Source organism: Oryzias melastigma, linkage group LG13, assembly GCF_002922805.2.
Source record: "Oryzias melastigma strain HK-1 linkage group LG13, ASM292280v2, whole genome shotgun sequence".
Classification (NCBI taxonomy): Eukaryota; Metazoa; Chordata; class Actinopteri; order Beloniformes; family Adrianichthyidae; genus Oryzias; species Oryzias melastigma.
In genome coordinates this window covers 12,969,203-12,995,457 of record NC_050524.1, presented here as the reverse complement: position 1 = coordinate 12,995,457, position 26,255 = coordinate 12,969,203, and the positions used below count along the sequence as shown (strand labels likewise).

Genomic DNA, 26,255 nt, shown 5'->3' with positions numbered 1-26,255 from the left:
TGTTGTGTATTGCTAATTCTTCTAAATGCTACAGATCCCATTACACAATTAAAACTCGAGTTTGAATAAGAGCAATGTTAAAAGTACTCTGAACTCTGGGAATGGTGTGATTTCTATGCTTTTAATGCAATACCGAGGTGAAAATGAACCTGTTGCCCTTGTTGAACACTCCCACTACATCACAATATCCTACCTCGCACTGGTTTACGTTGCTAGGCAATTATTCTTCAGTTCCGAGGCCCCTTTGTGGCTTCTTTTAGTTGCTGCCCAAGAAAAAACTATGCATCTTTAAATGCAGTCACATTACAAAGAAATGTACGTTTACAAGGTTTATTCTTGGAGTATTGTTAGAAACAACACTATTTTGGGTTCATGAAGGAAAACGAAGCATGTTTGTAATGAAACTATAACACCAGCGCATAAAACCACAATATATAGACATTTTTTAACTCTGTTAACAAAAAGCACCTTTTTTTTTATTAAAGTTACTAGTTTAACAGTAAACCATATGGGTGTCATTGAAACAGTGAAAATGTATACAGAAAAAGGTAAAGAATGCACCACTAGCACATTTTGTCATGGATTTAATATCTTTTGTCTGTTCACTTCACGCCCATGGGTCCTTCCTGCACTTCCTGACAGCCGCTGAGGTTGGCTTAAAGTGGTGAATAATCACAGGATATTAAAACATCAGCCGGTAACCTCATTCAAAAATCTACAAGTAAATTAAAAAATGAAAAAAAAGGCTTTTTTTTGTACCGTAAAGAGGGCTTTAATACTGAAAAACTGCAAATATAGGTGTAGTGTTGACCTTGCCGTCACAGTACAAAATAAATTCAAAATAAGTGTGCGAACAAAAAATAAACTCTACAAATAAAAAAAACCACTGCTGTAAATAAAAAGAAAGGTTGTTGCAACTAAAAGAAACACCACAAAAAAATAAATTAATTGTATAAAGCTGCAAATTAAAAAAGACAAAGTGATTGGCATTTTGTCAAAATTGTACAAAAGGTTTACTTTGCAGCATGTGATGGTCTTACAATTTGAATTAAGAAACACCTGTGGCAGGTAACAGGTGTGCGTAATATAGCAATTAATAGCAATTAAAAAGGACAAATGGAGGACTGAACATTTGAGTTATGTATCAGTGACCATTAGTGAAAATGAAAAAAAAATATATAAAAAGGTGCTTGGAATATAACGGCCCTCTTTGATGAATATTGTCCTTTTTACTATTTTTAGAGGTAGTTTTTTTCATGGGCTGTAAAAAGTGAAATGTTGATCAATTAACAACAGTTCTGTAATTTGTTGCATTTGAAAATATTAGTTTTTTATCAAATTTTATTTCTAAGTTGAATAAACCATCAACTCAAATTTAAATTGTAAGACAACCAATAATTTTAAATGTAATAAATTACAGAATGCCCATTTCCTCCCCCAAAGAGGGGAGGAAAGGGCGGAGTTGCTGCACAACAGTCCCACCCACAACTCAAGAGGTGAATTTCTAATAAACAACTGCTGCTCTGCAGAAACTATGTCCTGGAAAACAAAACATTCTCTTCATTTTGGCTAAAACTGGCATAACCATAATTAAAAGACCATTGAGAATTTTTTTTTTTTTTTTTTTAATGGATCAAAAGATGATGGGAATGGGTCTTTGTGGACAATCTCAAAGCTGCTAGTACTTCATCTTCCTCTGTCCACACCAAGAGGTTTACAGGTTATGTCACTGTAACACACTCCTTTAAATAAAATAGAACCTCAATTAACTTCCCAACAAGTTCAAGCTGATCTGCATGGGGTGCAATGTCTGCTTACATTATCCTTAACCATCTAAATAGAAAGGAACTCTGTGATAGGAGACTCTGGAGGAAAACCTTACTGACACAAAGAAAACAAGAGTTGACAATATTACAATTCTTTTGGGAGCTGAACAAAGCATAGAATTTCTTTAAACACATATCTTAATTGAATGCATTAAAACCAATTATATGTCTTAAAGTAAGATGATTTCAAGTCATTGATTTTTATCTTTAAAAAAAAGTTATTGTCTAATAATCTGTGCGAGAGAGAGGAAAAAAAGCCATTAAAACACTCCTACCCACTTTCTTGCAGCTAATATTAGTTCACTTTTGAAGCAAGACATCCTCCTCTTTTTTTAATATTTCTGCTGGTTGCTGCTCTTCCACTTGCACTTTAATTTAAGTATGTCTAAGATGCAGTCTGTACTCAAATCTGGGCAGATTCCTCAGGCTGCATGGTGTTTGATTTTTATTCTGCATATTGCAGTCTGCAGCTGACACACATTTGGCTACAGCTTTGAAAAGCTGTAGGGCTCCTCAGAACAGGAGAGGGACTTAGAGTAGCAGCTTGAGGTTCAGATAAGGAGGCAGCTCAAATTCCCAGACCTGACAATCAGATGGAAATGGCTAACAAATGAACAAAAAATGTGAGGTTAAGGTTTTATATCACGTTAGACCCACAGGACTTCTTCCTTCAACTGACTCCCATCCGAACAGAAAATGTAGAGTACAGAAAACAAGAGAGATAGAGTTCTATCTCTTATCAATCCTCCAGTGTAGAGCGTTTTCAACGTCTGTTGTCTTATATTCTCTCTTTGTTTAGTTTGGGATTAGAGTATTCAGTAGTTGAGGCTTTATGTTTCATTCTGTGGGGCTAAAAGTATACAGCAGTCACCAGGTATGCAACTTGTCACACAAAGAAGGATGAGAGTTGTCTGTAATGTCCATCATAGGTACAAATTGACAACCAATGAATCTAGGAAATCACATTGTGGGATTTTTTTTTATATATTTGTATAATGGTGCAGAAAATAAATGTTTAGTCAATAACAAAAGTTCATATATTTTGTAATGTAACTCTGGTTTGACCTCTGACAGAGGTCAAATGTCTCCTGTAGGTCTTTACTATGTTTGCACACATTGTAGCTGCTATTTTGGTCCATTCTCCCACGCAGATCTTCTCTAGAGCTGTGATGTCTTGGAGGTCTTGCTTGGAAACACGTGACATGTCCAAATTCACACCCTAATACCCATCTACTAAAAAACGATATAGTGGACTATATACTGTCTGCTATGGATTTTTAAAAGCAATTCAGAAACCACAATCACTACTTTTTTGTTATTTTCTAAACAGTGGATATGACATCATCGATTTCACGAAAGGAAAATCTAATCAATACAAACATTTTAAGACATCTATTAATGAATCCACTGTTTTCTGATGATGACAATATATATCGTTTATTAAAAAGTTACGTTTGAACACTATTTCTTTGACAAAGATTGTTCAAACGCAATGCATTGTGGTCTATATTGCTAATGTAATGAGCATAGATGCACACTGATTTTTTGCAAAGACTTCTAGGGCACTCGATTTTGGCATTGTTGATTGAGACAGTGCTACCCCTCTTCAGGTCATTGACCATGTTCCGCCATATGGTTCTGAACTGTTTTTTTCACCGTGCTTAAGAACATTTTCTCCCCACCAGGTGAGAACTTGGATGGAGCCCCAGGTGGAGGGAGAATGTCAGTGATCTTGTGTTTTTTTTCACTTTTCTATTAGTTGATCTCTTCTCACCATCATGTTCTTGGTGTCCTTTGACAGCTCTTTGGTCTTGTTCATGGAGGAGAGGTTGCAGTACGGGTGTATTTTTTAACACAGATAACCGGTTCAAACTGGTGCCATCAATAGACAGGTGGAGGATAGAGAAGTGTCTTAAGGAAGTAGCAACAGGTTGGTGAGGGACAAAATTGAATAAATAACTAAGTATTAATTCTTAAAGTTGCAAAAAAAATGACAGTCAAGCAGCAGGAATTTAATTTGAGTATAAGTTCAAAAGTTTGAATATGATTAAAAAAAACATTTCAATAAACATGATGGAAATAAGTATTAAAAGACATTTGAGGAGCATTGTCTGTGATTACAATGTTTCAAAGTGTATCAAAGGCTGAATCAGAGTAGAGGTGTAGACAGATTTTGACCATAGTGGGTGTAGTTTTAGGAAATCTGACTGGTCTTTATTTGACACATAATGTAAGTGAGTTTGTTGTGAGCTCAAACAGGTGTTCGTTACTTTAGACGCGGGGCTCCTTTAAGATCTCCACACTCCCCCATACCTAGTCAGGCACAGTCTTGCAGACACCGATTGTCTTTGTGTTGTGAACCAGTGTAGCAATGGCCGGGCATGTGACTCTATCTTTGAAAAAAATTGGATGTTTATTTTTTTGGGAGACACGAAGACACACAGCCAGATGATGTCATGAAATGGGCGGCACCCACACGCAGTGGCAGACGAAGCTTCAGGAATCGACTCATTTTGCTTCCGGGTAGAAAAAAAACGTGCGAAAATTAGTAATATTTCATAAATAATTTGTTTTTTAGTTTGCCAAACATACCATATGATCATATTTATGGAAATAGTTCACTCTGAAAGACTTAAGAAAATCATGGTATGGCCCCTTTAAGCGGGACAGCTTGCAAAGTCAGGGACTGACAAACACTTTTTGGCCCCATGGTCACTGAACAAAAAAAGTGAAAAAAGTCAAGCAAACTGTTGATGCTTATTTTCTACAACACATTTGATTAAACATATGATAAAGTTAAAGACAAGTCAAAAATACAAAATGACTTGTCATGAATATCCTTGTTCCCATAAAAATTAAAGAAATGTATGTTATGGATTGCCTTTGTTTTTGCTTAGACTGGCAGGCTGTGGTTCCTCTTGGAAGCCCTCCCGTCCTCCAAGGCCTCCTGTGAGATCCACAGGTGCTTTCTATTTCACATTAAGCTCCTGTGCAAGGTGTGGTTTACTCTTGTTCTGTGTCTTAGCATCTTTTTACACTCTTGTCGCTGCATTTGGTTCTTTGGGTTTGTTTGCTAAATTTAAAGACCTGTATCGTGTCCTTCCTGCCCTTGGGTTACCTCGTTGGCCTACCATCACATTGCAGACTTTTAAGTTTCTAAACAAAAAATATCACAGGACTTTCAAAACTTTGTCTACTCTTGTAAAATATATTTTCCTAATTGTATGATTAAGTTGGCAACAAGAGATTAATGCTTACTACAACCCATCAAATTTCATGTGCTTATGAGTGATTGGTGCCTCGCTCAAAACAACTTGACATTAAGGTTTCATTACTGACTGAAGCACTTCGGTCTGTCCCTGAAACTGTAAAAATGGTTTCCCATTTTGATGGTTTATTTTTGTCATAATGATATCACTGGATTAAAAATAGCAACAATGAGTTTATTTGGATCAAATGAAACAGATGTCTCTTCATCTGATCTCTTTGTTAGGACACTTTTCCAAAACACCTCACTGTGTCTCCTTTTAAAAACCTCAATGAGTTCCGTTACTTTTTTATGGTATAATAACACTCTTGTCAGATCTCTGCTCAAAAAGTCTGTTATGCGTCAGCCTTTTTTGGAAGCAAAGCTTCAGACTCTGCAGTTAGCACATTTACTTTGCCGATGAAAGTAAACACTAATATTACCAATGAGGAATTTCAACCCTTCTAAAGTATTAAGAGCCAGGGTACCTGTGACAGCTGCAGTACAATTAAACATTCAGGAACAGGCTGTTCTAATCAAAGTACACAATCAGATGCATTCAAAAATGTTCTGTGTTTGCTGCAAAGGGACTGACTTTCTAAAAAAAATAAATAAATAACAATAAACTCGCCAAAGTCATGTTGAGCTGCATCCTATTATGAAGATGAGAGATTTTGGTCTCTATTGGTCGTATGAAGTTCAACACATTGTTGGAAGAAGCAAAATATATGTATGTATGATGTCACACAGATCAAGTTTAGAGATTGTACAGGCACTGCCTCTACATGCAGCAGTTTTACAATGCGGTATTTATAGATTTCACAAATGAGCCATAAACTGATGTGATGCACAGAAGCAAATAGATTTTACTGTGAGCACTTACTGTAATTTGGGACAATTCTTTGCTGGTAGCAGAGTTGCAAAAGTATTGAATCTGTTAATGATGGATTATTTACTTGTATAGTCTACACCCCTTCAAAAAGAATTCCCCTATAAAAAGAAGCCATCTTTTATTAGTATCACTCCAGTGGATGTGCTATGAAATAAGAAATTCTAAATGGTTGTCGGTCTTAGTGTATTGTTCTCAATCTCCAACATTACATTTTGAAATACTCTGCCATTGATGGAAAGCTATTTCATATTTAACATAAATGTAAAAAAAAAAGCACTGCCGTTTATTGATGTCCATTTAAAAAATAGCTTTAAAGATACATTGCTGGAATAAGATACTTGTCTTCACAAGTAGATAGTCTCCTTCATATTAAATACCAATCTTTGATTACCCACAGCCTTTTCAGTGCGATAACCAGTAATGACATTCACTGCTTTGATGATATCACACTGACGAACTTCATCAAAACCTAAAATGTTCATCCAGTGCTGTTGCTGCTCACATTTTGTTGCCATAAAAAACACGATATCATTAGCAAATGAAATCAGTTTATCCAATGCTGAGGGAGAGAAATGAATGGGTCTCTTTTATAAGTGAGGTGGTGTAACACAGTGCTTGAAAAGGGCTTAAGATATTATTGGAAGATAATAGATAATTTAACTAAATTTATAAAATTCCAGGAGTCTTTTTTGTTATATTATTTTGCTGTATAACATAACAGCAAATGACTTGTTAAGATTAGGGTCTCATATTATCGTCTTTGTTGTGATTATTTAATAACAAAAAAAAATAGAAAATTTTTAATGCCTTAATCTCATTCGTATATTCTCTAACAATATGTTAATGTTTCTCTAATATTACTGTAACTGTTTATGTAGCATTTCGACAAAATGTATAATACAAGCAAAGTCACTTCCAGTTGGTGGAATCAAAAAGATGAATGTTAAATGGTTAAAGACATTGGAGAGGAGGGCTGCACGGTGGCGCAGTGGTTAGCGCTCTCGCCTCACAGCGAGAAGGCCCCGGTTCGACTCCCGGCTGGGACCTTTCTGTGTGGAGTTTGCATGTTCTCCCCGTGCATGCGTGGGTTTTCACCGGGGACTCCGGCTTCCTCCCACCGTCCAAAAACATGCTTCATAGGTTAATTGGTGACTCTAAATTACCCCTAGGTGTGAATGTGTGAGTGACTGGGTGTGTGATTGAGGCCCTGCGACGGACTGGCGACCTGTCCAGGGTGTACCCCGCCTTCGCCCATCAGCAGCCGGGATAGGCTCCGGCACCCCCGTGACCCCGAAAGGGAAGAAGCGGTCAAGAAAATAGATGGATGGACATTGGAGAGAGAGACAGTGGAGAAAAGCTAAAACGCATTATTTTTGTCATTTATTCTACTAGCCAGAGAACTCTTTGAAGTTTCAAATGTATTGGTTTAATGAAAATCAATTCAATTCAATTCAATTTTATGTATATAGCCAAAAATCACAAAGAAAATTTGCCTCATTGGGGTTTTAGTGAAATTCAACTGTAATCAAAAAGTACCGTTGGTGAAATTTCACCAACAAGGGGGCACCCAGATTTGAACTGGGGACCTCTTGATCTGCAGTCAAATGCTCTACCACTGAGCTATACCCCCACATGGAAGGGAAAGAGCTCATAAAAAATTTGCCAGACCTCAGAAATAGAAACATTTCTACAGGGCGCAAAATACAATCCAGGTCACTTGGAGTTAGTAGATCACAAATGATATACCTTGTATGGTTTGACCAAAAGAAACTCAGAGTTAATAGATTCAGTTCTGAAAGAAGCATTTCTCTCCTTTCTTCTGCTAGACAGACATTATGTCAACTTTCAAGCATGTTGGCTTGGTTTTATTCATCTGTAATCATAGTATTCAATTGCTAAATTTGGTGATGAAGGGGGCACCCAGATTTGAACTGGGGACCTCTTGATCTGCAGTCAAATGCTCTACCACTGAGCTATTCCCCCACGTGGAAAAGAATAAGCCCATGAAAAATTTTCCTGACCCCAGAAATAGAAACATTTCTACAGAGCGCAAAATACAATACAGGTCACTTAGAGTTAGTAGATCACAAATGATATATATTCTATGGTATGACTGAAATACATTCAGAGTTAATAGATTCAGTACTTAAAGAAGCATTTCTCTCCTTTCTTCTTCTAGACAGACATTATGTCAACTTTCAAGCATTTTGGCTTGGTTTTATTCATCTGTAATCATAGTATTCAATTGCTAAATTTGGTGATAAAGGGGGCAACCAGATTTGAACTGGGGACCTCTTGATCTGCAGTCAAATGCTCTACCACTGAGCTATACCCCCACATAGAGCAGAAAGAACTCATGGAAAATTTGCCTGACCCTAGAAATAGAAACATTTCTACAGAGCGCAAAATACAATCCAGGTCACTTGGAGTTAGTAGATCACAAATAATATACCTTGTATGGTTTGACTAAAAGAAACTCAGAGTTAATAGATTCAGTTCTGAAAGTAGCATTTCTCTCCTTTCTTCTACTAGACAGACATTATGTCAACTTTCAAGCATGTTGGCTTGGTTTTATTCGTCTGTAATCATGGTATTCAATAGCTAAATTTGGTGATGAAGGGGGCACCCAGATTTGAACTGGGGACCTCTTGATCTGCAGTCAAATGCTCTACCACTGAGCTATACCCCCACATGGAAATAGAAAGAGCTCATGAAAAATTTGCCTGACCTCAGAAATAGAAACATTTCTACAAAGCGCAAAATACAATCCAGGTCACTTGGAGTTGGCAGATCACAAATGATATATATTCTATGGTTTGACTAAAAGAAATTCAGAGTTAATAGATTCAGTACCAAAAGAAGCATTTCTCTCCTTTCTTCTACTAGACAGACATTATGCCAACTTTCAAGCATGTTGGTTCTGTTTTATTCATCTGTAATCGTAGTACGCAATTGCTAAATTTGGTGATGAAGGGGGCACCCAGATTTGAACTGGGGACCTCTTGATGTGCAGTCAAATGCTCTACCACTGAGCTATACCCCCACATGGAAAAGAACGAGCCCATGAAAAAATGTCTTGACCCCAGAAATAGAAACATTTCTACAGAGCGCAAAATACAATCCAGGTCACTTGGAGTTAGTAGATCACAAATGATATACCTTGTATGGTTTGACTAAAAGAAACTCAGAGTTAATCTACTGAGTGGGTAATAAAGCAGTTTCTGACATTCCTTCCACTAGACAACGATATTTGGTCACCTTTAAAGCCCATTGGTTTAGTTTTATTAATTTGCAATGGTAGTACATAATTGCAAAATTTGGTGATGAAGGGGGCACCCAGATTTGAACTGGGGACCTCTTGATCTGCAGTCAAATGCTCTACCACTGAGCTATACCCCCACATGGAAAAGAACGAGCCCATGAAAAATTTTCCTGACCCCAGAAATAGAAACATTTCTACAGAGCGCAAAATACAATCCAGGTCACTTAGAGTTAGTAGATCACAAATGATATATATTCTATGGTATGACTGAAATACATTCAGAGTTAATAGATTCAGTACTGAAAGAAGCATTTCTCTCCTTTCTTCTACTAGACAGACATTATGTCAACTTTCAAGCATGTTGGTTCAGTTTTATTCATCTATAATCGTAGTACGCAATTGCTAAATTTGGTGATGAAGGGGGCACCCAGATTTGAACTGGGGACCTTTTGATCTGCAGTCAAATGCTCTACCACTGAGCTATACCCCCACATGGAAAAAAGAAAGAGCTCATGAAAAATTTGCCTGACCACAGATATAGAGAAATTTCTACAAAGCACAAAATACAATCCATGTCACTTGGAGTTAGTAGATCACAAATGATATACCTTGTATGGTTTGACTAAAAGAAACTCAGAGTTAATCTACTGAGTGGGTAAAAAAGCAATTCTGACATTCCTTCCACTAGACAGCGATATTTGGTCAACTTTCAAGCCCATTGGTTTAGTTTTATTAATTTGCAATGGTAGTACACAATTGCAAAATTTGGTGATGAAGGGGGCACCCAGATTTGAACTGGGGACCTCTTGATCTGCAGTCAAATGCTCTACGACTGAGGAATACCCCCACATGGAAAAGAAAGATCTCATGAAGAGTTTCCCTGACCCCAGATATAGAAACATCTCTACAAAGCGCAAAATGAGCTAAAGTGAACCACTGAGCTATACCCCCACATGGAAGATCACAAATGATATATGCTCTATGGTTTATATGTTATGGAGAGCTCTACGGAGGCGCCGGCAAACTCGTAGCCATTTGTGGGTTCACCAGATCATTCAAGAGTCTCTTCGGGTGCTGTGTACTTCACCCCTTCAGCGATAGCTGCACCTGAGGGCTGTTTTAAACGTTATTTACATCCGTGTGTGGCCCAGTTTGAGCATTAACTTGACAGGGGGAAAAATAAAAATAAAACTGGGTTGTCTTTTTATCATTGTCTTGAGGAAAATAAGGAAACATCCTAGGCCCATGAAACTAAAGCAGTTGCACGTGCTACAAGGGCACCAACAGCAGCTCTCCGGGCTGAAGGGCACCCAACCGCTGCCAGCAAGAATGGTGAGCTCCAGTGGCAATCACTATCAGCTCTGCCAGAGCCACTGAATGGGTAGCAAGCGTAGCTGTCGATCCAGCTCCATGGGCTATATGACAGGCTGGTAATCTGTCAAGGTTGTATCCTGCCTTCCCACAACAGCAACTGGGAAAGTCTTGGAAACCAGCGGGTTAAGAAAATGGATGAAAGTTCAGGATGTAAATCTTTCTATCAAGCCGCCATATTGAATCTCTTTTTCTACCCCTGCATATAGTCACTGAAAACGTTACATACCCAAAGCTGAGTCGTTGATTGGTTTACGCGCCACATCAACCAGTCAGGACAATGCCCAAATAAGGGCACCTGGCGCCCAAATCATGCCGTGCCGCGTCAGAGAGCACCTTTACATTGACTTAACATTGAAACTTGACGCCTCTGCCACACCTGCTGCATTTGTTGTGAATGCACCATTAGACTAAATTTCTTGTGGTGGCACTTCATTTTTTTCCAATTATACTTTCAGAAACGGGAAACTTAAAAAGGCTAACTTCAGACCGCTCAGTGAAAATATTGTCTAAATAAAAACTGGTTCATAACCTGAAAAAGGTTGTGGACCACTGGTGTAAAGTACGCAGCCACTGGACTGCTGTGGAGATGGTTCTATGGAGTGATGAATCACACTTGTCCATCTGGAAATCTGATGGATGAGTCTTGGTTTGTTTGAAGGTTGCCAGGAGAACTGTATATTTTTGACTGCATTGTGTTGAGTGTGAAATTTGGTGGCAGAGGAATTATTGTTTTTAGAACATTGAATACTTCAGGATATCAAAACATTTTGACATTTTTCAATGCTCTCAACCTTGGGATCCGTTGGGAGCAGGGCCCCTCCTCTTCCAACACGGATAAAGATAAGAAAAAGATATAGGATGAATTGTTTTAGGATTAAAAGGTTTTTGGAAGTCTGTGCAAACAGAAGATGAGTTGTAATAAATCTAACAAAAACATATTCAAGTATTGCAAGACTGAATTAGAAACTGTTGAGCTTAAAAAAAGATCTACTCTGACATAACATGTCTTGATGGGAAGGAGACAGATACATGTCATAAAAGATTATAGGACTTGAGTGGTGAATCGCACATATGTTTGTACTCCTGTAAAGCAGCAGCAGGCGGAGCAAACGCTCTTATTTGGGTGAGATCTGAGCTGGTGTGGAGCAGCCAAAGGCGCACAGGCGTTATGGATCCTCTGTGGCCATGCGTGGAGAAAGCAGAGGGAGATGATCTGTGGCAGCCTTATCAGCTGCAGCCATGTGTGCGCAGTGGGCAGCGCGGCGGAGCTGCATTTCCTCGCGGCCGTCGAGGAAAAGCAGGCAAAGCGTATTTAACGCCACACCCATCACATGCGGCCGGACGCGGCGGAAATCGCAGCGTTTTCTCCCCCGTCGGGGACATGACAGCAGCCGAACCGGCTCTGTTGTGGCTGGATGACTCAGACACACCTCCACTAGCGTCCCCCCTTTTTCCTGACACAATAACCCCAGAATAATAATAATAAAGGGGGATGAATGGATGATGGGCGGTTGTGGTGCACGTGGGGCCAGTTTCGGAGCGGTGTTTAAAGATGTGGACACGGCTCCCCTATCAATGCGCATGATACTGCGGTTCCACTACTACGGCACGCTCCAACTCACCTTGAATCGGCGCACGGCCGCTCAGCTGTCATTCGGGTGCGGGGCGTACAGAGAGCCAATACACGCCCCAAAGCCTCAATCAGCAGCCAATCCAATGACAGCAGAGGCGGACCTGTGGCTGCATTCTCACACTTGGTTTCACTATGCGCTCGTAAAACGGCTCCGTCTACTACAAACGCAACGGTGCAGGTGCTCTGTCTCGTCGGGAGAGGATGCGGATGGAAGGACGGGGGAGGGAAGGGATGAAGGGAAACGCCACGAGGGAAGAATATAGGATATGAAGAGGGGCTTTTGCTGAGACCGTGAGGTGCAAGGTCGAATATGAGAGATTGGTTGAACGGGGCACTTTGTGTGGTAATAGCTGGTCGGCAATAGTACTATGATTTGGTATGTGGCCACTCTGATAGCAAGTGTATTCAGCACCAGAGGAACGGCCGCTCAAGGTGAGTTGAAGTGCAATATATGTTGTGCGTCTGGAAGCGGGGGATCTGTGCTGTGCGCGCGCGGTGCTGCTTTTTCTCATCGCCTGATATGTTTGGATGCAAAAAAAATCCTTTACCAAATGGATGCATTTGTGTGACGTGAAAGTTCAGCTCTGGTGTGATCGCATCATGGAGTGTCTCTTGATGTCTAAAATGGGAATAATCCTTCCATAGCAGTCACGCATAAAAACCCCACCACCGCAGTATAATAGATCATGACAAAGATTGGCACTGCTGACAGATAGGTGATATTTCTGAGGCGCATTTGCGTGACAAAACCGCCAGCAAATGGGATGAGAACGTCCTCGCTGCCGACGGGAAAATGTGATCGTTTTTTTTTTTTTTTTTTTTTTTTTTCTTATCATGGCAAGCGGTCCCATTTGAGTTCTCCAGAGAGGGGTGTGACCGTCTCAGCGATCAGAATGGAAAAGTGGCTAAATAATGCACCACATGCCACCTGAAATGTATTTATTTTTTGTAAATAAAAATAAAAATTGATAGAAGCCACCGGCGCCTGCATATGATTGAAATGCTGAATTTGGCACGGCGCATGGCTGGGGTCACAAGCTCTGTGCGTGATGCGCTCCACACATCCAGGCCGCAAGTCGCCTTGTGCTGATCCAGGAGGTTCTCAAAATACTCATTCTTGCAGTGAAAACTGCACAGTGTCCATTTTGTTATTTATTTTTTATTTTTTTGCACTCTCTATTGACCCATGTACTTACTTAACCTTGCTTTCCCACTTGCGTCCAGATGAGGGAGACATGTGCCAGGCCGTCGCTTGGTAACTGATCCCAATGACCCCTCATACCCAGACTGAACTGGTCTGCTCACAGATCTAGCTCCTCCTGTGATGCCTACTATAGGTTTATAGGATTATTAGCACAAGAATGAAATAATTTTAGGGAACAAATAAGATATCAAGGCAAATAAAGGGTCAGGTTGTGTCAAAAGTGTTGCATTATGCAAAGGGGTTTAGTTTTTAAATGCCATAATCTAGTAAAAAATCAACAGAAGTAGGAATCAATATTTTACCAGATAAAATTTTTATCTCACCAGCTGACATCATATTTTTATTTGCTTTTTTTATTGACAATACCATGCTTCAATCTGAAGCTTAAAGATCCACTCCAATGAAATCATGTTTTTGGTGTTTTTAGCATGTTCTGGTTGTATTTTTTTCATGATGGAGGACATATATTTAGAAAATATTTTAAAAATTAAGATTAAAACTGCATTTCTGAGTATTTCTTTATTCAAAATGCTGTGAATTAGGAGCAGACAAAAAAAGGCTGCTGTAAAAACTTGTAGCTGCGAAGGTAGAATCGGCGGGTCACAAGCTTCCTGCCCCGCTCCATTCTAATGCATCCACTTGTAGATGACCAGATCCACGGATGTCTGTGTTTTCCATGTCTGAGCTGGGATCTGGCTTGATATCTGTGATATTGCTCGCCAGTTTTCTTGCACCTATAGTTTAGGGAATGCTTTTAAAATAGACCAAAATATGTTTGGAGCGGGACTCTAAAAAAATACATAGCCTGCAACTGTTACAGTTCATGTGAGGGGAAAATGTTAAATTTGGCTTCTAAGTGAGAATTTTTAGGCTGTAGCTCACAGCTAATTAACTCAGTTAAGCAACTGCTGTCACCTCATATTAAACTTTTTTTTGTGTGCAAAAAATTGATTTAAATAATTGCACACCTCTGTAAATCTCCTGTAGACGAGGAACCATATCTGACCTCAGGACTTAGCTATACTATTTCATAGTAAGTTTTAAGATTTGTTTTCATTTTTTTCTAAGCATGGAGGTCAGATTTTTTTAAAGCCTCAATTTGCTCCTAACCAAGAAAAAAAGAGCAGGATCAGGTCAAGGCAGCTGAGCTGAAACTCCACAAGAATGGAAATCTGCTGCATGTGTGTACTTAGCTCTTTGTCAGGCATGGAAGTACAAATATACATTTGAATATTCAAAGAAAAACAGCTAATACTAAAACGTTTAACCTATTTTGGCACACATCATACTCATCAAGCAGTTTTTATTAGTCATGAAGCAGTTCTAATGAGGATAATTTTATTAGAAAAAAAGAAAATTCAACTTGTGTGTGCCTCTTTGAGCAGCACAATATGACAGATTCTACGTCTCAGTTTGAGTTAACTTATTTTGTGAAGTTGTAAAACGAGAAAGCTTTTCAGTAGAAAGGTAAAGCACACAAGTGGAAGAACATGGCTTGCTAATGTTATTTTCTTCAGATAAGTCATGTGTGTTCTAAGCATTTAAAAGCAATATACACTATAGGCTTAGTACCACACCAAGGTGAATGGACACATTTTTCTCTATGCTATTGAAAAAGGCTAAAACAAAGGAAACTACCCTGGATTGTGTTTTTGTGATCTATTTTAAGAGTATTTCATCTAATTTGTTGAGAATAAGGTATACATATTTCAGAATAACATGCCTAGAGGTTTAAGCAATGACTAATTTAATATTTACAAAAACATATCCATGCCTAAAGTGTGAATGGCTATCAGGTATCTGTCTCAAGGGCTTTCTGACTGTTGCAAAGCAATAACAAAAGTGTTTTGTCTCCAGTTCTATTCCCTGTTTTTTGCTGTGCTCCAGTGTAGGCTTGAACTGATTGCAGCTGCAGCTAAGCTACAGGATTCAGACTTCCAGCTGGATGATTAGTGCATCTCTACAAAAAAAAGTGCAAAAAGACGCCTCTAGTTTTATAGAATGTACCAAAGCTTTTCTTTTTTAACATATTTTGATGTTAGGATCGACACATTTTGCGTTTTTCTTGTGTCTTTTTTGTTGTAATAAAGATGCCTTTTTGGAGGCTGCGCGTCGGTGCATGCTTACACACAGTGAGGAAGGGATGCAGGATCAGCTGAGTTACAGCAGAGTCGCTGGCAAGAACACTGCTTTTGCTCTGGCGTGCAGTTGCCTCTGTGACGACTATTGTCGGCTTTGAGGCACGTCTGCTCTACATTAACATTAAACCCCCATTTCGGCTCTTTACTTACACAACCCACCAGTGTGCAACCGAGGTGTGTCAGTCCTCCCTTGAGTGGGCAGTTTGAAAAAGCTAAAGGGATAGTGGTGAGAACAGCAGAACATACAATGTAATGTACTATTGTCCCCGAGCATATGGCTTCATGAAAGCAGACTTTCATTTCATTCCTCGCCCATTCTAGTCAAGATAGGGTTAAGCAGACAAGGACGTTTCGAGAGTCTTAGTTTCTCTATCATAGAGGAATAAGCGGGAATAACTGGATACTTGAGTTTGCAATAATAGGTTGTATGCCAAGTCTTGCTTTGTTGATATTTTGCTTTTTTTTAAGTGCTAAACAGTTTAGATTTCACATATGCTAAACTGTTTAGATGTAATTTAGATAAATAAGGATTAGGAAAGACCAGAAGACCCGGTTTGAATGGTGGGTGTTGGTGGTGTTAACACACCAGAGTTCACTTGCAAGTGAACTTTTTTTCAACCGTAACTGGGTTTGTTTTTTGTGGGATTGCCTCCGTATAGTCGGGAATTTAGGAATACTAGTATAACATTTTGATTTTTTCACTCTTATTGAAATTTCAAAAATTTTCACTTGAGTGACTCATTTTAGTATGTTGTGTCTCCGGGGTCTCAAATTCAATTTACCTTGGGGCCACTGAAGGCAGAGTCTGGCTGAGACTGGGTCATACGGGGTTCCATTTGTGCCAAAAATATGCTTTTGTGTCCACTGTCTATATCTTTGGTCCATGGTCTACGGAACACACTTACTGAACATATGTTCATGTTCATTAAGCATTATGAAGCAATATCTTCTGCATGTCCTGTCAAATGGCAGAAGCTAATGACACTAGCAATTAGCTAAGGAAAGTTTCAAACAGAAAGCAAGCTAAAACATCGTAAACCAAATACAAAGCTATCATCAAAGAAGCGTGGACATGCAGAAGATATTGCTTAGTAGTACATAGACACGAACAAATGTTCAAAAAACTTGTTCAGTAGACAGAGTGGACGCAAAAATATATTTTTGGCACAAATAGAACCCTATACTGCACTGACTGGATGTTTTGAGAAAAATTTGTGTGAGTAGTCACTTTTAAAAAAAAAGTAAGGAATCTTTCAAGCACTCGTCAATGTCATGTCCCCAAGACCCATATACCCCACCATGATTGGTTCGTCAGCTCTGCACACAGCAAAGTAAAAGTGCCATTCAAGCAAAACTCGTGAGCTGTATCAACATTAAACTTTCATATTAAAGTGAGGGCCGCAAAGGGCCACCAATTTGAGACTCCAATATTATCTGTTTAAAAATCTGCAAAAATTTAAGAACAATTTAGTTTTTACTTCCCTAAGCTATGTCTACCTCTGTGATAAATGTTGAGAAGAATAGACACTTCAGTGACTTCTATCTCATCGTTGTTATGGGATTCATTGGCAGATCTATTTAAGGTACGTTTACACCACCCTCATCAATTGTTCAAATGGACACTTCCAATGAAAAGTCTATGTAAACACATATATGTCTGCTTTTTGGGGGTTCCCTGTTCAAAACTCTTGTGTTTACCTGTAGCTACGAAAGTTTCCATGACTGTTTTCTGGCTCTATGTACAGAACACTTGGCCATTGAAAGAAAAAACAGGTTTAACTTTGACCAATCAGGGTCTTGTATTTGGTACCACACCAAGCCTCTTCCAACTATAGGTAGTGGACATGGACTAGTAAACAGTAGAAATAAAAAAAAAAAGAAGAAGCCCCTCCCTGCCTGTCGAGTGTGAACATCGTGACCTAAATGTGTGCTACATCCACTGGTAGGAACATAGCTTTGGAGTTCTAAAGGACTATCTAAGTATTTCATGATACCATCCCCAGTCTTGCCATCTTTGAACACTGGCACCTAAATATTACATAAATATAACAAGGCACACATGCGATCTCTTCAGCACATTTTCAGTTGCTGTTATTTTCCAGGGTTATAAGTCATTCCCCATAGTGCAACAGAAAGCTTTGCAGTGTTAATAGGTGTGATCTTTTACTAAAGCTCATGTTTTGTCAGACAATAATAGGCATGTTTGCTTTTTTTTCACGTGGAAAAAAATATTCCCCGTAACATCAATTTTGAAGTGTTTTCTGGATTATGTAATTTTTATAACATTTCCACAAACCTTACAAAAGTGCTGGTCTAGTTTACCTTTTACCCATTTTTTCTTGACATTCACAGACAGGTTGACGCATGAGCAGTTCGTCAAAGTAAATGGACATTAAAAGACATTGTTTACGGCCAAGTACCCGCGGGGGTGTGCAGCATATGGTTAGAGAAAATCCGAGGTTAGTTAAACAAGTCAGCTAAGTCTTGGCAACCAATCAAACAGAAGCAAAAGGGATTCTAGCAGCAAAGTAGTAGTAATTACGAGTCATTGGGAAAAGCAGAGAAGTGGTTCAGTTAAAGGATTATTTTTGGCTGAAGTTAAATACTGCAGAAAGATTCATGTTTTGGGTTCAATGCCAGAGAACTGTGATTGTTAGGAGTTTGGCTTGTTTCACTGAATCTCTCCTCATGGACCGACACCAATGCTACTGAAAAAATAATAAATCTAGTGGAAAAGAGAAGGATCTCTAGCATATCTATACTTCCCTTCAGAGCTGATGAAGCATCCAGCTTTTTTCAATCTGGTTCATAAATTTGTTCCTTTAAATTATTCAGTCTTGGTTTCATGTGAATGCTGAAACTGTCTGGGGGCTTTCAATGAAGGTTTCCAGTGCTTTAATAAAATGTAAAGAGGACAGGACTTTTTTTAATCTTTACTATATTGCAGCTTTGTGGTTTTATGGGACAATCAGAGTAGGGATGGGTATCATTAAAATTTTATCAATACTACTCCTCCTATTGATACTGTTTATCGATCTGGTATTCTTATCAATACTTTTCTCAATGAAAACCAGGAGGGAGAAGACAAATAAACTATGAATAGGCAAACCCTTTTTTTATTTGAGAACCCTTTAAAACACAATACATTAATTTGACCTCATTTGTAACACTAAAATATTTTTTTTAATAAATACTAACGTGTTTTTGTAATAATGAAGTACACTTTATGGTAACAACTTAAATAAACAAGGTAATTTAGGACCAAAATGCAATGACCTGAATGAAATCCTGTTTTTTTTAAACATCTGGAAACATAGCTGTCTGGCTTCAGGTCTGTTGGTTTGTTGACACCAATAAGAAATACCAAATACCAATAAGGCTGAAACTCATAGATCCGGTAAAAATTAATGACATGGTACCGGTGCCAAACACTGCCAGTTTAGGCACAGCATCCCTAGTTCAGAGTAAACAATTAAGACTTTTTTTAATGACTAGTTGTATTTTGGCACACAAATCTAATTCAGGTACATCTGGAAACATCAGAATATCCTATATATATATATATATATATATATATATATATATATATATATACTTAAATTAGTCAGTTCAAAAAGGCATTCTCAATATAGAACCCTTACACATCAATTAAGATATTTAAAGCATTTATTTTATGTAATTTGGATGATTCTGTCTTACAGATACCGAAAACCTAAATTTGAATACCTCAGAGAATCAGAATATCACATCAGACAAATGGAAGGCTCCAAAAAAGTATCTTATTTTTCGTGGTTGGGTCACCTTTTTCATGAATTACTGCATTAATGCACTGCGGTATGGAAGCAGCCACCCTCACTAGGTTGCATTGATAGCTCTGGTTATCTGCAGTGTCGGGTCTGATGTCTTTCATTCTCTTGATGATATGAACTAGCTTTTGGTACTTTTGACAATTTTATCAGGTGCCAAGTTCTGCAGGAAAAATAAAATCAACATCTATAAACTTTGTCATCAGAGAACAGCATGATTTTTTTTGCAATTTTTGTAGATGGGTGGATTAACACCCTGCGACAGGCTGGCGAGCTGTCCAGGGTGTAGCCCACCTTCGCCCAGGTTAGGCTCTGGGAGCCCTGTGACCCCAAAAGGTGGGTCACAGCTGGTTAAGAAAATGGATGTATGACTGAATTAACAGAGACTTAAAAATCCAGTGGACCAACACCAGCAGGTGACAGGGTGCCTAAAACCATCAATCATTGTAGAAACTTCTCACTGGACTTCCAAAACATGGATTTAGTGCTTCTCCACTTTTGGACCTATATTTTCAAATGAAACGCAAAATCTAGTTTTGGGTGAAAAGAGAGACCATTGAGCATAAGGCCAGCTCTTTCTCACCTTATCCATGTAAGGGTCTTCTGCCTTTGTCTTTGATTTAGTGGCTTGACACAAGGAATGTGACATTTGTAGTCCATGTCTAGTTTTCATCTGTGTGTGGTTGCTCTTGATACACAGAGTCCAGCTCCTCCAAATTTTTCAATGGATTTCGCTTTATAAACCTTTCAAGGCTGGAATTATCTGTGTTGCTGATGGACCTTTTCTCACCACACTTCATCCTTTCACTCCATTTTCTATAAACAGGCTTGGATCCAGCACACTGTGAATAACCAGCTTGTATGACAATGACCTTTTTTTTTGCTTTACCTCCATGTGAAGGGTGTTGATAACTGTCTTCTTCACACCAGTTAAGTTGACTGTCTTCCCAGTGAATTTAAAGCCTACTAACCCATACTGAGCATTTAAAGACTCAGGGAACATTTGCAGTTGTTTTGAAAGACAACATACATGTCAAACATCAATAATAATAAAAAAAAAAACATTTAGAATTTAGTCATTTGGGTTTGAAGCCTGGCATTTGTGCTCAAAACTATCCTTTTTGCTTAGTCTGATGTGAAATTCTAATTTTACAAGATTTTTTTTTAATATGTGTTAGCAATAGTCATCCAAAAATCATACAGAAGGGAGGCATAACACATTTCAGCTGGTGTGTAATGACTTAATTCATTATACAGGTTTCACCTTTTCAAATGAGAGACAAAAACAATTCGACTAGCAAACAAAATTGAAAACAATTTAAGCACCCACTACTATGAAAATGAATGTTTTTGCTGTTTTTTAACTTGTTCTTGTGGCATTTTTCTCATAAAGAAGGACATATATAAAATATTTAAAAGTTAAAACTGCATTTTGGAGTAGTTTTACACTCAAATCTTGGTGATTTTGGAGCAAATGCAAAAGTACCATTTGAAAAAGCTTGTATTTGAGACTTAGAAACTACTATGGCTAGCCATAAGCTCCTTGAACAGCTCCATTCTGCTGCATTTGGCTTAAAACTGTAGCTCCAATGTTACTCAGTATTGTTAGGTTAGAGCTGTGAAGGTATGTAAGTTAGTGAGAGAGTATGTAAATATGTAAGTTTTTCTGTTCCATCAATTCTGAATTTTTTTAAACCTTTGAATTTTCTTTCTGAATTTTTTTTGAACTCTTGATTTTCCATGGGCCAGAAATTCGATGGAAAAAAAAATGACGAAAAAAATCGATGGATAAAACTCACTTTTTCTGTCTCACTAGAACAAACTAGTCTATCTAAGAGCACATTGATATCATGACAATCAAATCATGACAAAAAACTTTTTTTTTCCATCAAATCTATTTCCAGCTAATTATTCTCCATCAAATTTCTAGGCCATCAAAAATCAAGGGTTAAGAAATAAATTCTGAAATAAAATTAAAAATGTAAAAAAAAATCAGAAAGAATATTCAAAGGTCTAAAAAATTCATAATCTGACGAAAAAGAAAAACTTCCATATGTAAACAGATGGATGATGGGAAGTAGGGGCAACCTTACAATTGTCCCACCCACAAACCAATTTCTTTAAAAAAAACTCCTGCCAATCCGCAGAAACTATGTCCCAGAAATATATATATATATAGAAACCACCAAATCATTAAAAAACACTCACACACTAGGAATGCTGTTGCAATAGATCAAAATATGATTGGAGTGGGACTTTAAAGATGCACTTGCATAAAAGCAATACTAATGGATTATAAGATAAACCAATAAATTTGCCATGTAAAGGATAATGAAACCCAGCTCAAATGTGTAGTGTTCTTGATCCCTTTAGACTCCTGTGTTGACATCCAACTTTACCATAAATGTCTGCCAAAGTTAAAATGTCAAAAGATGAAGGACTACTTTCACAACGAGGAAAGTCATAATATGATCTCTTGTATTTTATTATTACTAATTATTTATCCTTTTAAGTGTGAGCTTTTCTCTTGCTGTGTGAGCTTTGATATTAACTAATGCTAATTCAGGTGAAGTTAGGTGATTTTTTCAAATGTCAGACACTGCAACTAAACATTGCACATAGACTTGCACAATGAACCATTTCCATGTTTTAGGACATTTTCAGACTGCTGTAAGAAACCGTACCTAATAACAGATTAGCTAAGCTAAAGCTATTTACTGCAAGGGGTTTCTGTGAATTTCAGCTATATTTACATGGAGCAAGAACCGTTTCTTTCTCATCTAAATGCTGCTGCTAGCAAATTTGTAAAGAAAGATGCTTCTATTATACACTGATCAGAAAATACTATCATTTTATGTTGCTAAAAAAATTTATCTTTTTTACTTGATCGCTTAAATACTTCTGAAGATGTAGAGACACAGTGGTAGTCTCACATAGGACACTCTGCCAAACAAGAAGAAAAAGGACCCTTCCCAACTTCCCAGAGCTCCATCAGATTGAAATTGTTGCTATAGCAACAAGTGCAATGCAATGATCTCATCACTTTTGCTTGCCAAAACAAAGAATGGGCTCATATCAGTGTTGAGCATTAGTAGCACCTATTAGGAAATCCCATTTCTCCCCATTCATTTACAGTTCTATAGCTAGTTTGGTGGAAAATGTTTTAACTGCATCACACATCTCCCTAATAAATGCTCATTTTTCACTGATCACACCTTCATATTTAATCATGAATTTAACTCTAATGAAATTGTAATATGCACTTTTATCATAAGATGATCTTTTCCTTGAGAGAAATGAGTATTGCATTCAAATGCCAATGTAGTTAAAGAGATACAAATATACATTATCTGAATTTTTAATAGGAATATTTTTGAGAATATATAAAGGGGTGTAACATTATGCCATTTCTAAAGAAATAAACATTTGGATTAAAGCTGAAACATTCATTCAAAGTGTGGAAAGTAATACTGTGTGTCTTTAAAGACCCACTCCAATGAAAATCATGTTTTGGGGGTTTTAACATGGTTTTTGTTAGCATTTTTCTCATCATGTAGGACATATATTTAAAAAATAAGATTAAAAAAGCATTTCTACGTATTTTTTTATTCAAATCATGATAGATCAGTAACAGATGAAAATATCTGATTTGAAAAAAATAAAGGTTTGTGGCGCAGCGACCTCCATGGGTGGACCAAAGTCTCCCTCTGCCTCAATTCTAGATTCTCCACTTGAAGACAAATAGATCCATTAACGTCTTCACTTTTGTCGTCTGAGCTGCCATCTGGCTCAAAACTGTAGGGCTGCATAGCTCCAACATTACTCGTTCTTTTTGTTAGCTTGATGTTGTGAGAGTCTGTAAACTAATGGAGAGTGTAAACAAAGGAATTCTAGGATAGCAACATAGGATTACTTCTGTGCCAAAAGTCCCGCCCACAACCCAGAGGCAAATTTAAAATAAGCTCCTGCTGCTCTGCCGAAAATATTTCTTAAAAAAAACGAAACGGGCTTTTTGGTTTTGGACGAAATTGTATGCTCATTAGTAAAAGACCACTGAGAACAATTTTACAATAATTAAATTATAGCTAGAATGGGACTTTTTAAAAAAAAAAAAAAAAAAAAAAAAACTACTTTTAAAATTTCTGGAACCGTTAGATGAGTGCAACAACTGAATGCAAATCTCTACTACGCTGCAGTACAGGTTGGTGATCTGGGAATTTGGGTACCAAGTTATAACAGGACTAGTAACGCTTATATTGATGCCAATATTGTTAGTTTTTTTATCTTGAAATGTATTATAGAATAGATTTGGAAATATGATTTTTTTGTTAAATAAAAGTATAATAAGACACAGGAAAGAGAGCAAATACATTTTAATGAATTAATAATGACAATCTGAACTGAATATTAATCAAATATAGAACATGTATATTATTAATTGCATAATACAATAATAATAAGAGAAAACAGTAACTAGAGCAAAATTTAAAAAAAGCAAAAATGTAACAAAAATGTAACAAAAATGTAAAAATAACAGAACAACAAACAAAAAAAACTGTAACACAAGTTTTGAAAGTATCGATCTTATCATGCTAGTATCCATTATCGATCTGAGTAGCGATAGTATAAATTCTCAGATCGATATGCCCACCACTAAGCTACAGGAACTAAGACTCATAAATCACCCACATTTTTGGTAGTGTTTGATAACCATTACACATTTAAGATTTTGTTATTTGACGATGCATTTATTAAAATGCATAGATTGTAGTATAATTTTCCACATAGTGTCAGTATGCACTGTACTTTGTTTGTGCCATCTCTGGAATGTGATGATCTTATTTTTAGCTGTGCAGATCTGTTTTGTGTCTTTCCTGTTTATATTTGATCAGATACTACACTGAAATGATCTTCTGATTTAGTTTAGATTTTTTTTATTGTTGCTCTTTTTATTTTAATTTTCCAGCAGACATAAGGCATGACTTTTCCTCTCAAATTCATTTTCCCCCTCCTTCTGAGCTGTACTTCATCTCAATCGTGAGAGTAAAGCCTAGTAATGAGCTTAAGAGTGGGACTGTGCTCATGCTGTGGATGGCAGACTCAGCACTGGGCATCTGCCAGCTCTCTTTGGCGATGACCCATACTCCCCTCCCCTCTGCTTCAGCCAGTCCAGTCCCAGTGGAGTTTGCAAACAAAGCCTGCAGCATTCTGGGAAAAAAAAAAAAAAAAAAATTAATGTGGTTTTGGTTTAGCTAGTCGTCGGGTCTCCAAACACATGTAGTTCTTTAAAATTCAACTCATCTGAATGGAGGCATTTATTTATGTTAACATGATAGTAGGCAGAATACGCTATAAGTAATATTTATTTTAGGTTGAGCTGCTATTTTCCAAAGTTTACTTAATATGAAAATATCAACCTTGAAGTGTAGTCATGGTAATCCTATAGGAAAATAGCACTGAGCAAAAGCAAACGATGAGTCATTGTTCATTTGTAACACCTGTTTTTACGTTGAAAATAATTAGTGGGTTATGAACTCTAAATATGCTGACATAGTTTTAGAAAATATACAGATGTTAAATGTCATTATCTGTGGCTACACTCTACCAAAATAATAATACTTGTTCACATGTTACCACAATTATGTTGTTAAAAAATATATAAAAACAAACAAAAGGTAATCTAATTAAAAAATGCCGTTTTGGTTATGTCTATTGAAAAAATGTTTTAACAAAAAAGAAGGTTTTAGAGTGTGTCAATATGTTTGTCCCTGTTGGGGAGTTTGAAGTGGATACTCGAAAAACTCGAAAGCTGCCAATGAAATAAGGGATTAAACCAGAGCTCACATGCTCCTACAGATAGATGCAGAAAATGCATTTGCTGGGTTAAAAAGTTCTGCTTTTAAAGTGTCATCCAGTGTTTACTTATTTTTGCTTTTCATAGTTATATTTTCAGCGCTGTAATACTTTTTCTATCTACTGATAACTTTAAGAATGCTTTAATAAATAAAGTAATTTCTGCTTCTGTCTTTGTCTTGAAGTTTTCTTTAATGAATTATATTTAATTTTGTTTTATCAGAAGAATTGTATCTTCATAACTTTTATTGGTAGTGTTGATTTTAGGAATGAGTGAAATATTGATGCCAGTATTGGTATTGGTGCATAATTTAAATTTATTGGCATCAGTTTGATTTGAAAAAAATCCACTGATATTTTTCTGTCAAATACACTTAACTTTTGAAATGTTTACTTGTTTCGACTAGATTCCTGTCACGGGACAGATTTAAATGTACTTAAAAGCCTTGCTTCAAGCGGTTGCACACAACCACGTTGAGTAATTGTTCTGAAGCAACTCAGCTACACTGAAAAAAGTGAAAAATTGGATCAGTTAACAACAGCTCTGTAATTTGTTACTTTTAAAACTATTAGTTTTCACCTAATTAAAATTTTGAGTTGATGGTTTGCTCGACTTGAAAACATAATTTGATAAAAAAAAAAAAACTAATATTTTAAATGTAACAAACTACAGAACTTTTAATAATTGATCCAATTTTTCTGTTTTTACAGAATCCAGAATCCCACGAGGTTAAATATTCTTAGTTTTCTACTCAAGAGTGATGTGTAATCACTATAAATCACTGAGTAAAGCAAAATTTTGAATGTATTTAGTAATATTTATATAACAAGCATTTTAAAAATGCATGAAAAGTAAAACGAGTTGAATAAAAATAACACAATTAATTTTAGTAAAATTAAGAACAGCCAAAGTTCATTTACTTATAGTCACTTTTTATTTTGACTTTTTTCACAGGCATTTTATTTTTGATAGGGATACATTCCAGACAATGGGAAACTTATGTCTAATTGCCACTA

General features: G+C 37.2%; 1 protein-coding gene and 7 non-coding genes across 14 annotated transcripts in view; 1 reads left to right on the top strand and 7 right to left on the bottom strand.

Annotated features, from left to right (window-relative positions):
- Window positions 1-7,523: 7,523 nt before the first annotated feature.
- On the bottom strand, window positions 7,524-7,595 carry trnac-gca. The gene has a single exon. It is a non-coding gene; the product is annotated as a tRNA-Cys (tRNA).
- A 281-nt stretch (window positions 7,596-7,876) lies between these two features.
- trnac-gca lies at window positions 7,877-7,948 on the bottom strand. The gene has a single exon. It is a non-coding gene; the product is annotated as a tRNA-Cys (tRNA).
- A 281-nt stretch (window positions 7,949-8,229) lies between these two features.
- On the bottom strand, window positions 8,230-8,301 carry trnac-gca. The gene has a single exon. It is a non-coding gene; the product is annotated as a tRNA-Cys (tRNA).
- Window positions 8,302-8,582: 281 nt separating this feature from the next.
- Window positions 8,583-8,654, bottom strand: trnac-gca. Its single transcript has one exon. It is a non-coding gene; the product is annotated as a tRNA-Cys (tRNA).
- A 282-nt stretch (window positions 8,655-8,936) lies between these two features.
- trnac-gca lies at window positions 8,937-9,008 on the bottom strand. The gene has a single exon. It is a non-coding gene; the product is annotated as a tRNA-Cys (tRNA).
- Window positions 9,009-9,292: 284 nt separating this feature from the next.
- trnac-gca lies at window positions 9,293-9,364 on the bottom strand. Its single transcript has one exon. It is a non-coding gene; the product is annotated as a tRNA-Cys (tRNA).
- Window positions 9,365-9,645: 281 nt separating this feature from the next.
- Window positions 9,646-9,717, bottom strand: trnac-gca. Its single transcript has one exon. It is a non-coding gene; the product is annotated as a tRNA-Cys (tRNA).
- Window positions 9,718-12,016: 2,299 nt separating this feature from the next.
- igsf9ba (immunoglobulin superfamily, member 9Ba) overlaps window positions 12,017-26,255 on the top strand; it is a 100,221-nt gene continuing 85,982 nt past the window's right edge. For 3 of the 7 annotated variants that reach the window (XR_004948960.1, XR_002919749.2, XM_024276596.2), the window contains exon 1: window positions 12,017-12,666. Coding sequence is in view for 5 of the 7 variants with exons in the window: in XM_024276596.2 (XP_024132364.1) it covers window positions 12,603-12,666 (64 nt within the window). In the remaining 2 variants the exon portion in view is untranslated. The remainder of the gene's footprint in view (window positions 12,667-26,255) is intronic. The other 4 variants (XM_024276592.2, XM_024276591.2, XM_024276594.2 and 1 more) reach the window with 2 other exon arrangements.